The sequence below is a fragment of the Martes martes genome, assembly GCF_963455335.1.
Source record: "Martes martes genome assembly, chromosome: 6".
NCBI lineage: Eukaryota > Metazoa > Chordata > Mammalia > Carnivora > Mustelidae > Martes > Martes martes.
In genome coordinates, this window is record NC_137893.1 from 100,450,083 (window position 1) to 100,463,693 (window position 13,611).

At 35.8% G+C, this 13,611-nt stretch overlaps 1 protein-coding gene across 6 annotated transcripts in view; it reads right to left on the bottom strand.

The window, feature by feature from the left end:
* The window catches only part of HMGCLL1 (3-hydroxy-3-methylglutaryl-CoA lyase like 1), a gene marked incomplete at both ends in the record, with an annotated part of 190,321 nt that overhangs the window by 93,469 nt on the left and 83,241 nt on the right, over positions 1-13,611 (bottom strand). For 5 of the 6 annotated variants that reach the window (XM_080806264.1, XM_080806262.1, XM_080806261.1 and 2 more), the window contains one exon: positions 3,255-3,318. The exons of the other annotated variant lie outside the window; for it this stretch is intronic. In XM_080806264.1, the coding sequence (XP_080662390.1) occupies positions 3,255-3,318 (64 nt within the window). The remainder of the gene's footprint in view (positions 1-3,254; positions 3,319-13,611) is intronic. 6 annotated transcript variants of the gene reach the window in all.

The window sequence follows — 13,611 nt, forward strand, 5'->3', positions numbered from 1 at the left end:
CCAAAGCATTATATAAAAGTTATAAAGACATTACTCTATTTTTCTAACATCCAAGTTTGCCTTAGAATCATAACTATCTACATAGTTTAGTTATGAAATTATAAGCTACAATTTCAAATACAGGAGCCTTACTTTCGCAACACTTTAATCAAAGCAGAAGCATTGCAAATTTACTTTGGAAGTAGTATTTCTCAAGGCCTTCGAGTAGAGGTCAAGAGATACCAATACTAGTTCCAGCTCTGTCAGTAAGTAGTTTTGTGAAATATTAAGTGTAGAGTCACTTAATATTTCTAACTTAATTCTTCTGGCTCATAAATGGATGCATGTGTGCAAGGTAACTGCGAGTTCCCTTTATGCTGTGTAACTAATGTCTCTGTAAAGGGCAATACAAATTTGCAAAAAGGCAGCACAGTGTGTTAACAAAGACTTGCATTCTGGAGTCAGACAAGCCTGGATTTAAATCTCAGGGGTGAGGCATGCTAGTCGTGTGATACTGGCAGAAGATTAACCTCTTTAAGCCTTAGTGTCTCTTATGTAAAACGGATACAACAAATACTCTTATTAGCATATTTTCCAAGCCCTATTAATTTTTTAAAAATTATATTAATGATGATGTTAATAAGGACATGTTGGTTATGAAAATTAAATGAGGATCTATAAAAATCATTTTGTATAATATCTGGCATATGTACAAAATACTGTAACTCGTTATTATGTATTTCTTCAGTGCCCATTTTATGACAGGCACTTGGCTAGGTGCTGGTATATAAAAAGCATACAAATGTTGAGATGGTTTATGCCGTTGTGGAGCCTGCAGTCAACTCGGGATTGAACTTAATTACACTCAAGAATGTGTAAAAACGAGTAAAATAAGAATTTTGGAGCAAAGAAACAGGGTTCTAAGAGCATGTAGCAAAGGAAATTGACCCACATCTATCACGTAGGATGGGCCTAAGTGAGAGCTTAAGATAAAATAAGCATTAACTTGTGGAAGAGGGTGAGAAGAAGGGTACAACAAGAATGTTTCATGACACGAAACATGTTTCAGACGGCTGAAATAGAAAACGCAAAGGGCATTCCAGATGGGAAAAAAATACAAAGGGCAGGTGTGGCAAGAAAGCAAAAACTAAGCTACATGAATCTGGCTAGGTAGGCTGAGGGCAAACCAGGCAGAGCCTCGCAAACCAGCCAAGCTGAGAATTTTGGTTGAGGATTCTATCATAAAAGCAACAGAGAGCTATGAAAGACTATTGGGGTAGTGGGGGTAGGGGCAATATTAATCTTTCAGAAAGGCACTATCAACAATATCAAAAACAGGTTAAAGGGTACTTGGAAGGGCTCCCTAGTCCAAGCAGGAGACTACTATTGGATGGAAACTTGAATTTAAAAAAAAAAAAAAAAAAGCATAATGCTCATTCTTCCCTACTGCCTATTAAATGCTGGGATTTTTTTAATGGCCAGGTAAAGGACAATGACATTTCAAAAGAGGAAACCTAACCACAGTTGGGGAAAAACCCTAAGTGTGGTATCAAGGGACTTTAAGGAATACATGGGTGTCCTCGAGGACAAATGATAAGTAGTCCCTAATCCTGCCAAGATGTCAAAATGAGTACTAAATATCATCTTGCATTTTTTTAACCCAAGTGCTAAGTAGTGGTCTTACAAAGAGGGATTTCAGTGAAGTGAATGGTCCAGAAGTCACCTTGGAGGATGAGGAAGAGCAGGTGGCACCTGAGGAAATAAACACCAGCGGCGTAGACAGCCCATCGAAGAAGTTTAGATGTAGAAGGATAAAAATAGGTCACCAATAACTACATGCAGATGCTTAATTAAGAAAGGAAGCTTTCAGGCAGAAGAGACTAGAACGTGTTCAAGAGTCAACAGGAAGCCTTTGAAGCAGTTGAGTATATGGGGAGGGGGAGGTAAATGAGGGGAAGAACTAGAAGCTTGGACAGAGTGAACAGTTTTTAATGGTGACTGCAGGGAGTAAGAGAGTGAGTGGCCACAAAACGTAATAGAAAAGCACAGAAGGCTCATTTATGAGTGCTGGCCATCAACGCCTAATGCTTCCAGTCTACCTGTTAGGTGATTCTTCTCAGCAACTCCTCAGGCATGCTGGTGCAGGCATGGAGAGTATGTGGGTGTGGTCCACCCACGGATTCCACCAGGCAAAGGGCAGAAAAGCAAGGGTCTTGGTGTACAGGTAGAGTTGGAGCCTAGTTCTTGTAGAGTCTGAAGTTATACCATTTTTGAAGTTTTAAGAAAAGAATATGTAATTATGAATGCAAATTAATAACCAAGTCTTGGAAGGGTCCCATGTAGGTGAAGGACTATGACACTGAAGCTTTTTTTTTTTTTTTAATTTTATAGTACCTGCCATGATGTGCAAAGGTCTTGCTTAAAAAAATAGACTGTGGGACAGCACTCATTGAAAAAAAATCTGCAGTGCATTTCAAAAGTTCAAATGAAAGCACAGAGGAGGAATGGCTTTAGCCAAATTGAATGTTAGTCTGCCTAAATTCTGGTTTTCTAACAATGTTATCTTCACTACTTTGGTACCGCATTACAAAATATATGAAAATAACAGCCTTAACAACAGGGACACATTAGAATAGTTCATATACAAGTCTGTTTCTGAGAGCCTAATATAGTCTCAAAAACTGAGTATTTTGTATTCCTTGGTATCAATAAGTAGGAATAGGAAGTAGAAAATGAACTTCAATAAGCAGGTCTTTAATGACTATAATCTATCGCTACAAAATTGCTCTCTAATAAAAGCAACTTGTATCTCAGCAGAAAGAGCTATCAGATCTCAAAGGAACAAAGCAGTGTACCCAAAACCAGTGTATACTCTGATCCAAGAGCTGAAGCATGCAGGACAAAAAGAAAGGGAGCCTACCCTAGCAACCAGAGTGAAGGTCATGTGTGTGTGCATAAACTGTCCTGACATTCTGGTGGAATGTAGAAAGGCCAGAGTTCTACCCATGGAAAAATGAAACAGATATTTTTATTCCTTCACCTGTGAGCACCCAAATCATAAGACTCAAATGTTATTTAACTTTGAAGAATTGTCCCCAATATATCCATCTTAAGAGTTAAAATCAAACTCTTAGTTAAGTAATCAAACTTGTCTTCCATTCCATGGTTCTCCTTAAACTTTGTTGTGCAGATCAACACACAGCAAGGAAGACAGGCCACTTTTTAACTTAATATACATCATTTTACCAAGAACCAGAAAACCAGGGGTATCTTACTTCTGTCACTTTTTGTGGTGTGATGGTTCCTTCATACGGACAGCCCAGGGCACAAGACACATACCTAAAATACAGAACCACATAAACATATAGATGATGGATAAGTCATTTCCTAATTTTCATTTTGTAAAAATTAAGAAATAGCTTAAAAGTCATCAAAATGTATTTTACAGTAGTTCATTATTATTCTTAAAACAAACAAAGAATTTTGGAACATTTTCAATTTAACTCACATTTTCATCTAGTAATCACAATTTGATATATGTTATTTGATGGCAGATGAGAATAAGATAAAAAGTGTTTATCTTGTGGAGTTATTTATACTATAGCAATATATGAACATTCATGTATGAATGAAAATATCACTGAATTACATAGTTTTATTTAAGTAAGGACCAACATTCAACTGTTAAATATCCAGGTCTTTGGAATCAGAGAGAGATAGCCTGTAGATGACTAACTGAATTTCTCTTTACTCCCATCTGGATATTTTGGCCTCATTTAGATACAGTCATTAATCACCCCAAAACTCCTAAACCTGGCCACAACCTCAAAGTTCATCTTGTTTATCTCCCGTGGGTATACCTAAATCATTCCAAACAGAAGAGTTTCTAGTCTACGCTTAAAAGACTACAAATAAAGATATTCTAAAAGCTTCTTCAACAATTTAATATAAAAAGTCAAGTCTTTCCTGAAATGATAATGATACTTTTCCATCTTAAAGTATTAAGCTTTAGAAAAACCTGTTTTAGCTATTTTCAGCTCAACACCAATCCCATTTTATTAAACTTTCCTCAGAGATTTTACAATGCTTGTATTAAAATAATGCATCATGTGCTTGATTGTCAGGGGTGAAGCAATTCACATGAGTGAGAGGGGGTGGTAGGAAATGAGGCTGGAGATGCCATTTTCTGAGCCAGAATATAACAAGCTTTAGATAATAAGGCTCTTGAATGCCATGCCAAGGAGTCTGAACTTTGAGATTACTCAAAATTATTAGGTAATGTAGTGACAAGATCAGAGTAGTTTTCCAGAAATGTTAACTCTTTGAGAACTCTGGAAGTGGGGGCCAGAGGAAAGGTGCAGGCAAAAAGAAGACAAACTCTAAGACCGTTATTTCCACACTTCTAAGATGCTGTCCATTGTAAGATACACTACGAATTTCATAACAGATTTTGGAGTAAAAAAGCTATATATTCAATGATTCAATCCATACCCATTAATTCCAGAGATAAAATCTAATTTCAAAAGTATTAAAATGTGAATAAAAGTTGTCTTTCGTGATTCAAACAAATAAGCAATTTACACAATCAGTGAGCATTAATGCGGACAGAGAAGGAATAAAGTGGTTAATTCAATTAAAATTTGAAAGTTATGTTGGAAAGGAAATCAATTTTTCTGTCCTAATAATTACTATAATTTAATCTCGTTTGAATAATCTGTATAAATTTAATCAAGACAAGTAGAAAGAAAATGTTACAGAAACCTAACCCTTGGGAAAGGTAGCTAAGGTTGAAAAAGAACAAACATTTTCAATTCAGATACAATGACTACAGATAAGCAAGTATTTTCTTTTTTTTAATATTTTTTTATGTTATGTTAGTCACGCTACAGTCCATCATTAGTTTTTGATGTGGTGTTCCATGACTATTTGCGTTTAACACCCAGTGCTCCATGCAATACTTGCCCTCCTTAATATCCATCAAGGGGCTAACCCATCCCCCACCCCATTCCTTTAAATATGCATTTTCTACATGTGTGTATAATCACTTTTACTCTAAACCCAAAATATCCAAATGTGGTTAAATAGAAAATCCAAGCCATGCATTTACATGCCATCCCTCTATATATAAAAGAAAAATGAAAAGAACAAAGAAAAGAAAGAAAAAACAAGTACAAAACAATAAAAGCAAACTAACCTCCCCTGCGTTCTCAACTTATCTGGCCATAGCTCCCCGCTTTGTGCTGTAACTTTAAGTTAGCCACGTGAATTTTTATTCATTCAAGTTTTCCCTCTGATTCCTTCCCAGGTTTGCCTGGGTCTTCATATTCCACTGCATTTCACCTTCACATATTCTTTTCCATCCCTGCAAGTCGACACTCCCTTAACCTATTCACACATGGGGCTACTTTCTCCAAAACAAATGTGATGGTTCTCGACTATGTCCATTAATTTATTTTAATATTATATAAGCAGAGCTTGACAACTAAGACCCACAGCCCAAATCCTGGTCATTAGTCTTTTGCAAGTAAAATTTTTTTAAAAGATTTTATTTATCTATTTGACAGACAGAGATCACAAGCAGGCAGAGAGGCAGGCAGAGAGAGAGGGGGAAGCAGGCTCCCCACAGAGCAGAGAGTCCTATGTGGGGCTCAATCCCAGGACCCTGGGATCATAGCCTGAGCCGAAGGCAGAGGTTTTAACACACTGAGCCACCCAGGCGCCCCTGCAAGTAAAATTTTATTGGAACAATGCCATGCCAGTCTGTTTACCTATTATCCATGGCTATTTCTGCACTGTAAGAGCAGAGGTAAGTAGTTGCACATAGACTATCTGACCCACAAAATCCTAAAATATTACTGTCTGGTCCTTTACAGAAAAAGCTTGCTGATGGTAATAAATGAAATACTTTCACGAGTATGAGAAAGTCTCTACCATGATAAAAATAGTCTACATCATCTGCTTTGACTAGTGGCTAGAGTCGACATCTAGATTCTGCTCTTCTCTAGCAATCTATTAGAAGGGCTCACGAACTTGCCTGCACCCATCACCTGGGGAGCTTAAAAAACAAAACCTTGATAGTTAGGATACACTCCAAAACAATTAAATCACAAACTTAGGAGAGGAAATTCAACCACTAGTATTTCAAAACCATCTCTAAAGCTCCATTATTTTGTCAAAATTGAAAACCACTAACCCTTTAGCAATACTACCTCCCCTGGATGGCCTGACTGATTTCCCTGTATTAAAAATAAAGGGATAATACAGAGATTTGAGAGCTTGTCTCAACAATCTCCTCACTACTATGCCATGGAACCTCTGATCTATTTTCGATTATCTGGTGGTTAAATTTCTCAGAGACCTATCTCAAATCATTTCTACTCTGATGAAGCTCCAAACTACAACCTCTCCATTTCTTTTTTTATCCTGTTTCTTACTTCTGGCTTAATGTCCTTTAGTATTTTTTTTTTTTCACTACTATGCCATGGAACCTCTGATCTATTTTCGATTATCTGGTGGTTAAATTTCTCAGAGACCTATCTCAAATCATTTCTACTCTGATGAAGCTCCAAACTACAACCTCTCCATTTCTTTTTTTATCCTGTTTCTTACTTCTGGCTTAATGTCCTTTAGTATTTTTTTTTTCACCAGTGTTTGAGTTTTGCAGACCATTTTGTCAGCAAATTATTTTATTTCACCTTCATTAATGTAATAGTTTGACTTGGTATAAAATTTTAGGTTAAGTTATTCTACCATTTGAACATATTTCAATATCTCTGTCTCTGTTTTGCTGATGAAAATTTTGCTATCTAAAGGTAATGCCTTTATAGCAATTTTATAGTAATTTTTTCTCTATTGTCTTTAGGATTCTCTGTTTAGATCTAATATTCTACATTTTACCATGTACATTTTACCATCTACATTTTACCATGACACCAAAAGTGTCAGAACTTTTACTTTTTTTTTTTTTACTTATTGTAAAAGCTTCATTTTTTTAATAAAGATCTGTTCTTTTATGTTCTTCCTTTTCTTTTCTTTTCCTTTTATAATCTTCTAATTGTTCTATTTCCTTCTTTTCTGTTAAAGTTTTCCTGATTTTTTTTTTTACCTTTTTTTTTTCCTTAGGGTATACTTTGTATCACCATGGGATTTATAATTTTTACTATGTCTTTCCATGGTGATTTAGTTTCAGTAGGAGTTCCATGAGAGTCTTTACTTATTCAAATGTCCCTATAAACAAGATCTGACTTCCTTTGGCCCTTGCCCTGTGGACTTTGTTAGTTCTTGGACAAATTTCCACCTGGATTTCTTAATTTGGGTCTCCAGAGTACATCACAAATTCTACTGATTTTGCATTCACAAGAAGGTGATTCCCAGCTCTAAGAATAATCACTTTGAAATTAATGTTTTACTAGAATATCTGTCTTTTCCCCATATAGACATTAAAATTCCATTTCTGAAAATGGGATTATATCTGAAATAGATACCCCATGTGCTAGTGGCATCAACCTGCATGTTTACCACACTTTCTTTAATGAAATCTGAGGACTTTCTTTTCTGAGTTTGGCTATGTTTTAAAAGTGGTTATATTTGTTTGTAATGGGAACAAAAAAGGGATCTCTAGAGAGCATCAATTCAGTCCCCCACAGTTACTGTCTTTCATCATTACACAGATAGATAAACCAAGGAACAACTACAAATCTCATGAACATTACGAATTGATTTCCTGATATATTCACATAGTATATTAAGCTCAGTATATCCAAAATGGTGTTCATTTCTGTTTCCCCTGCATTTGCCATTAAAAAAATAATAATGATACAGTCGTTTTCAGAAACTGTACTGCCAGATCACTTAAAGGTCATCATTGAGAACATATTCAATAACCTGGGTTGGCTGGTTCTTCCTCTCCAGCCTCCGTAGCACAGGACATCTGCCAGTGCCAGCCCAAGTATACAGAACAGTCCCTGAATATCTTCTCCAGGACAGCTGCAAACATTTCCTAAGTGCTTTCCTTGCCTCTGGTCTCACATCACTCATTTGTACACCAATGTCTATTGACAAAATAGTATGACCACAGCATAGATCTGTTTACATAGTTTTATACTTTGAAAATCTTTAAGTGGCTTGCCATTGTCTACCAAATAAACCTGGTATTCAAGTTCCACAATTTATGAAACTTCAACTTAACTTTCTACTTCTCTCCAATTACACAGCTTCAAAAACTCCCATTCCAGTGAAAGTAAACTTTTTCCTGTCACCTAAACATTTCTTGATATTTCTCTTCACTGTATCTTTGTTCTTCGTAGATTTCCTGTCCCACCTGAAAAGGCCATCATTTCTGATTATGCTTTCATAAATTTACCTAATCTTTAATGGCTTCATTTTACCGACACCTTCTGCATTAAATTTCTCCAAATTACCCCAGAGAAATTTAATAGAGTATTACTTAAAACTTGAGTAGGATTTGTCTGTATGTCTCTTAACATGTCTCTTAATGTATTTGCCTTTTTTGACAATATAATAATTTCTCCCTATATTATTTTCTAGTCTGCTTGAAACTCTTCTAAAGTCAGCTACTTTTTCATTTTCATATTCCATACAGTATATAAAACATATAATATTTCCTGAATGAATTAATTCAGAAATGTGTTAAGGTACCATTTTCATCATTTGAACAATTTTCTAAGCAATTCCTAATCTTTTCTCTAAATATAAAACCTACTATAGGCTATTAAAGTTCTAAATCTTGTAGCCAGAAAAAATAGCATATATTTGTGAGTTCAGACTTTGAAGGATATTTTAAATATTATATAGGATGACAGAATAATAAAGGATTTGCCAACCATACTGAAGCTCATTGTGTTAAAATTAAAAGCATAGTGTTACAATAAACTCTGCGTATAGAAACGTGAGTTGTTTTATTTTTATTTGTGCTTGTTAAGGCCATTTATCAGTATTGTACAAAATCATGATAAAAGAGAAATGGAGGCATTCAAGTCTTTACCAATGTTTCCTGGTGAAACTCAGTCATGAAAAAGTACCTACAGTGAGGCCTTACCTAAGCCTACCTTCCCACAATTATCTTACGTCCTTTCACCATTCTGGCCAAAATGATGAGGAAAAGCTTGGAATAAATGGTGCAAAGACTCTGAATGGAAGCAATCAACCACTGCTATCCTCAGAAGAGAAAAGCAATGCCAAGAGCAAGGAGATGGCATGTGATGTCAATTAAACATAATTAAGACATTTACATGTAGGAGCTGTTTTGATGCAGTCATGCAGAATACATCCATCAATAAACAATTCAAAATAGCATTCCATTATTAATAAACTAACCAAAAGAGGGTTGTGACAGTTTGTCAAACAGTTAACACTGTAGATGATAATAAGAAATAAAGGCTGTCCCTTGGCCTCAAGGAGCAATTCTGCTAAGATGCTCTTTTGGGTCTCAAATGATAATTTCATTAGAAATGAAAAAATACATTCCTTCCTCAAAGGCTCTATATGAACATTGTTTAGACATGACTGTACCAACACAGCTTACATGTATTAACTATTGCCAGCTATGTGTTATTCTGATTCACAGCAGTGCCAGAATAATATGTAAGGTTAAAAAAAATAAAGTATAAACCCTCAAACCATATGCATGACACAAAATAGCTTTAACAGATGTCTCATTTTTAGAGTTTTATGTACCATGTTTTGGTAAATGATGCTTTGACTTGCTCTTCTCATTTTTCTTCCAGGACAACACAAAGCCCGCAGTTTAGCAGAGGTTGGAAAGGAATCTGACTAATAAACTATCCACTTAGAAGATGGTGCCACATATTCAAGTGAATTCCATTAGGGCAGATCATCCAGTGGAAAGTATCTGCTATATTAGTCATGAGAAATGCTGTCAGTCACTGTGTGTTAAAAAAAATTGAGACTTAAATAAGGACACTCACTGTCATGCTCAATAATATTGCTATTACCTTCAGGGTCAGGACCAGAATCCGTGATGACATGTTGTATCAGAGAGAGGAGGAGTGAGACATATAACATGGGCAAAATGACCTAAATGGTTTGGCTAACAAACAAGCATGCTGCAAATTCTTGAACAAATGGGTGTTATAAATTATCTTTCAAAAGGAAAACCAGTGAAAACTGACCACCTTGAGGGAGAGGTCTGTGCCCTTACTGCATGACAGAAAGATTGCCATTCTAAGGGTTAGAAATTATACAGAGCTAGACAATGAGTCAAAAAACAATTAAGCACAAGAATTGTCTAATATCATGGGCGTTTCATCAAGGAAACTGGTCACTGATATACGTAATACAATCTTACTCAGAAGCTTTAAGCCTGACTGGATTTTTATTTGTCTTGGCTAAGGAGAAAGTAAGTGGTGAGGGTGACAGTAGATCAAAGATGCAAAAATTATGCTCTCTAGGAAAACAAAAGCAAAAGTAAAGTATTCAGACTATACCAACATAAAAAGCCTTTGCACAGTGAAGGAGACCATCAACAAAATGAAAAGGCAACCTACTAAATGGGGAAGAATATCTGCAAATGATATAACCAATAAGGAGCTAATATCTAAAATATATAAAGAACTTATACAAATCAATATCAAAAAATTATAATCCAATTAAAAAGTGGGCAAAGGACCTAAATACATTTTATTCCAAAGAAGAAACACAGATGGCCAAGGGACACATGGAAAGATTCTCAACATTATCAATCATCAGGGAAATGTAAATCATACTAATAGGAGATATCACCTCATACCTTTCAAAATAGCTAGTATCAAAAAGATAAGAAAAAAAATTAGCAAGTGTTAGCACTGAGGTGGAAAAATAGGAACACTTGTGCATTGTTGGTGATAATGTAAACTGGCAGGCACTGTGGAAAACAAAGCAGAGATTCCTCAAAAAATTAAAAATAGTAATTCCATACCATCCAGTCATTCCACTAATGGCTATTTGCCCAAAGAAAACAAAAACACTAATTTGAAAAGTAAAACACTAATCATATCCTAAAACTGCTTTTTATTTTTCTGTGTCTAAAAGCTATATGTAATTATCTATATTAGCTTAATGACTAATTCATCTTTTACTTCTTATTCTCATTGTTTTGTACCTTTTTTCTGCAGAATTAGGAATTTCAGGACTTACAATTCACAGTTAAATATTTTTTGCATTGTAAAGCTACACCAAAGAAATACAAACAATTATAAGAACATATTATGAGCAACTATATGCCAGCAAATAGACAAGCTGGAAAAAATGGATACATTTCTAGAGATGTATAAACTACCAAAACTGAACCAGGAAGAAACAAAAAACTTGAATAGATCCATAATCAATAAGGAGATTTTAATCTAAAATCTCCTAAAAAACAAAAGCTCAGGGCCAGATGGCTTGCCAGGTGAATTCTACCAAACTTTTAAAGAATTAATACCTATTTTCCAGAAACTGTTCCAAAAAATGGAAATGGAAGGAAAACTTCCAAACTCATTTTATGAAATCAGCATTACCTTGATTCCAAAACCAGACAAAGACCCCATCAAAAAGGAGAATTATAGACCAGAACCTGAATGAACATGGATGCAAAAATTTTCACCAAAATACTGGCCAATAGGATCCAACAGTACATTAAAACAATTATTCACCACAGCCAAGTGTGATTTATTCCTGGACTGCAAGGATGGTTCAATATCTGCAACTTAATCATTGTGCTACAATACATTAATAAAAGAAAGAACAAGAACCATATGATACTCTCAATAGATGCAGAAAAAGCATTTGACAAAGTACAGCATCCTTTCTTGATCAAAACTCTTCACAGTGTAGGGACAGAGGGTACATACCTCAATATCATCAAAGCCATCCACGGAAAAACCTACAGCAACTGTCATTCTCAATGGGGAAAAACCGAGAGCTTTTCCCCTAAGGAGAGGAACACTGCAGGTATGTCCACTATCACCACTGCTATTCAACGTAGTACTAGAAGTCCTAGCCTCAGCAATCAGACAACAACAACAACAACAAATAAATAAAAAGGCATCCAAATTGGCAAAGAAGAAGTCAAACTCTCACTCTTTGCAGATGGTACTTTATGTAGAAAACCCAAGAGACTCCACTCCAAAACTGCTAGAACTCATACAGGAATTCAGTAAAGGTGTCAGGATATAAAATCAATGCACAGCAATCAGTTGCATTTCTATGCACCAACAAAACAGAAGAGAAATTAAGGAGTTGATTCCTTTTACAATTGCACCCAAAACCAGAAGATACCTAGGAATAAATCTGACCAAAGAGGCAAAGAACCTGTACTCAGAAAACTATATAATATTCATGAAAGAAATTGAGGAAGACACAAAGAAATGGAAAAAATGTTCCATGCTCATGAATTGGAAGACTATTGTGAAAATATCTATGCTACCTAAGGCAATCTACACATTTAATGCAATCCCTATCAGAATACCATCAACTTTTTTCAAAGAAATGGAAAAAATAATCCTAAAATTTATATGGAACCAGAAAAGACCCCAAATAGCCAGAGGAATGTTGAAAAAGAAAACCAAAGCTGGTGGCATCACAATTCCAGTCTTCAAGCTCTATTACAAAGTTGTAATCATCAAGACAGTATGGTACTGGCACAAAAACAGATATCTGGAACAGAATAGAGAGCCTAGAAATGGACTCTCAACTCCATGGTCAACTAATCTTCAACAAAGCAAGGAAAAAATGTCCAATGGAAAAAAAAAACAGTCTCTTCAACAAATGGTGTTGGGGAAATTGGACAGCCACATGCAGAAGAATGAATCTTGACCATTTCCTTATACCACCCACAAAAAATAGACTCAAAATGAATGAAAGACCTCAATGTGAGACAGGAGTCCATCAAAGTCCTTGAGGAGAACACAGGCAGCAACCTCTTTGACCTCACCCACAGCAACTTCTTCCTAGAAACATCACTAAAAGCAAGGGAAGCGAGGGCAAAAATGAACTATTGGGACTTCATCAAGATCAAAAGGTTTTGCACAGCGAAGGAAACAGTCAACAAAACCAAAGACAACTGACAGAATGGGAGAAGATATTTGCAAATGGCATGTCAGATAAAGGGCTAGTATCCAAAGTCTATAAAGAACTTAACAAACTCAACACCCAAAGAACAAATAATCCAATCAAGAAATGGCCAGAAGACATGAACACACATTTCTGCAAGAAAACATCCAAATAGCCAATAGACACATGAAGAATTGCTCAACATCACTCAGCATCAGGGAAATACAAATCAAAATGTCGATGAGATACCAGCTCACACCAGTCAGAATGGCTGAAATTAACAAGTCAGGAAACAACAGGTGTTGGTGAGGATGTGGAGAAAAGGGAACCCTCTTACACTGTTGGTGGGAATGCAAACTGGTGCAGCCACTCTGGAACACAGAATGGAGGTTCCTCAAAAAGTTGAAAATAGAGCTACCCTACATATCAGCAATTGCACTACTGGGTATTCATCCTAAAGATAACAAATGTAGTAATCTGAAGGGGCATGTACACCCCAATGTTTATAGCAGCAATGTCCACAATAACCAAACTATGGAAAGAACTGTGATGTCCATCGGCAGATGAATGAATAAAGAAGAT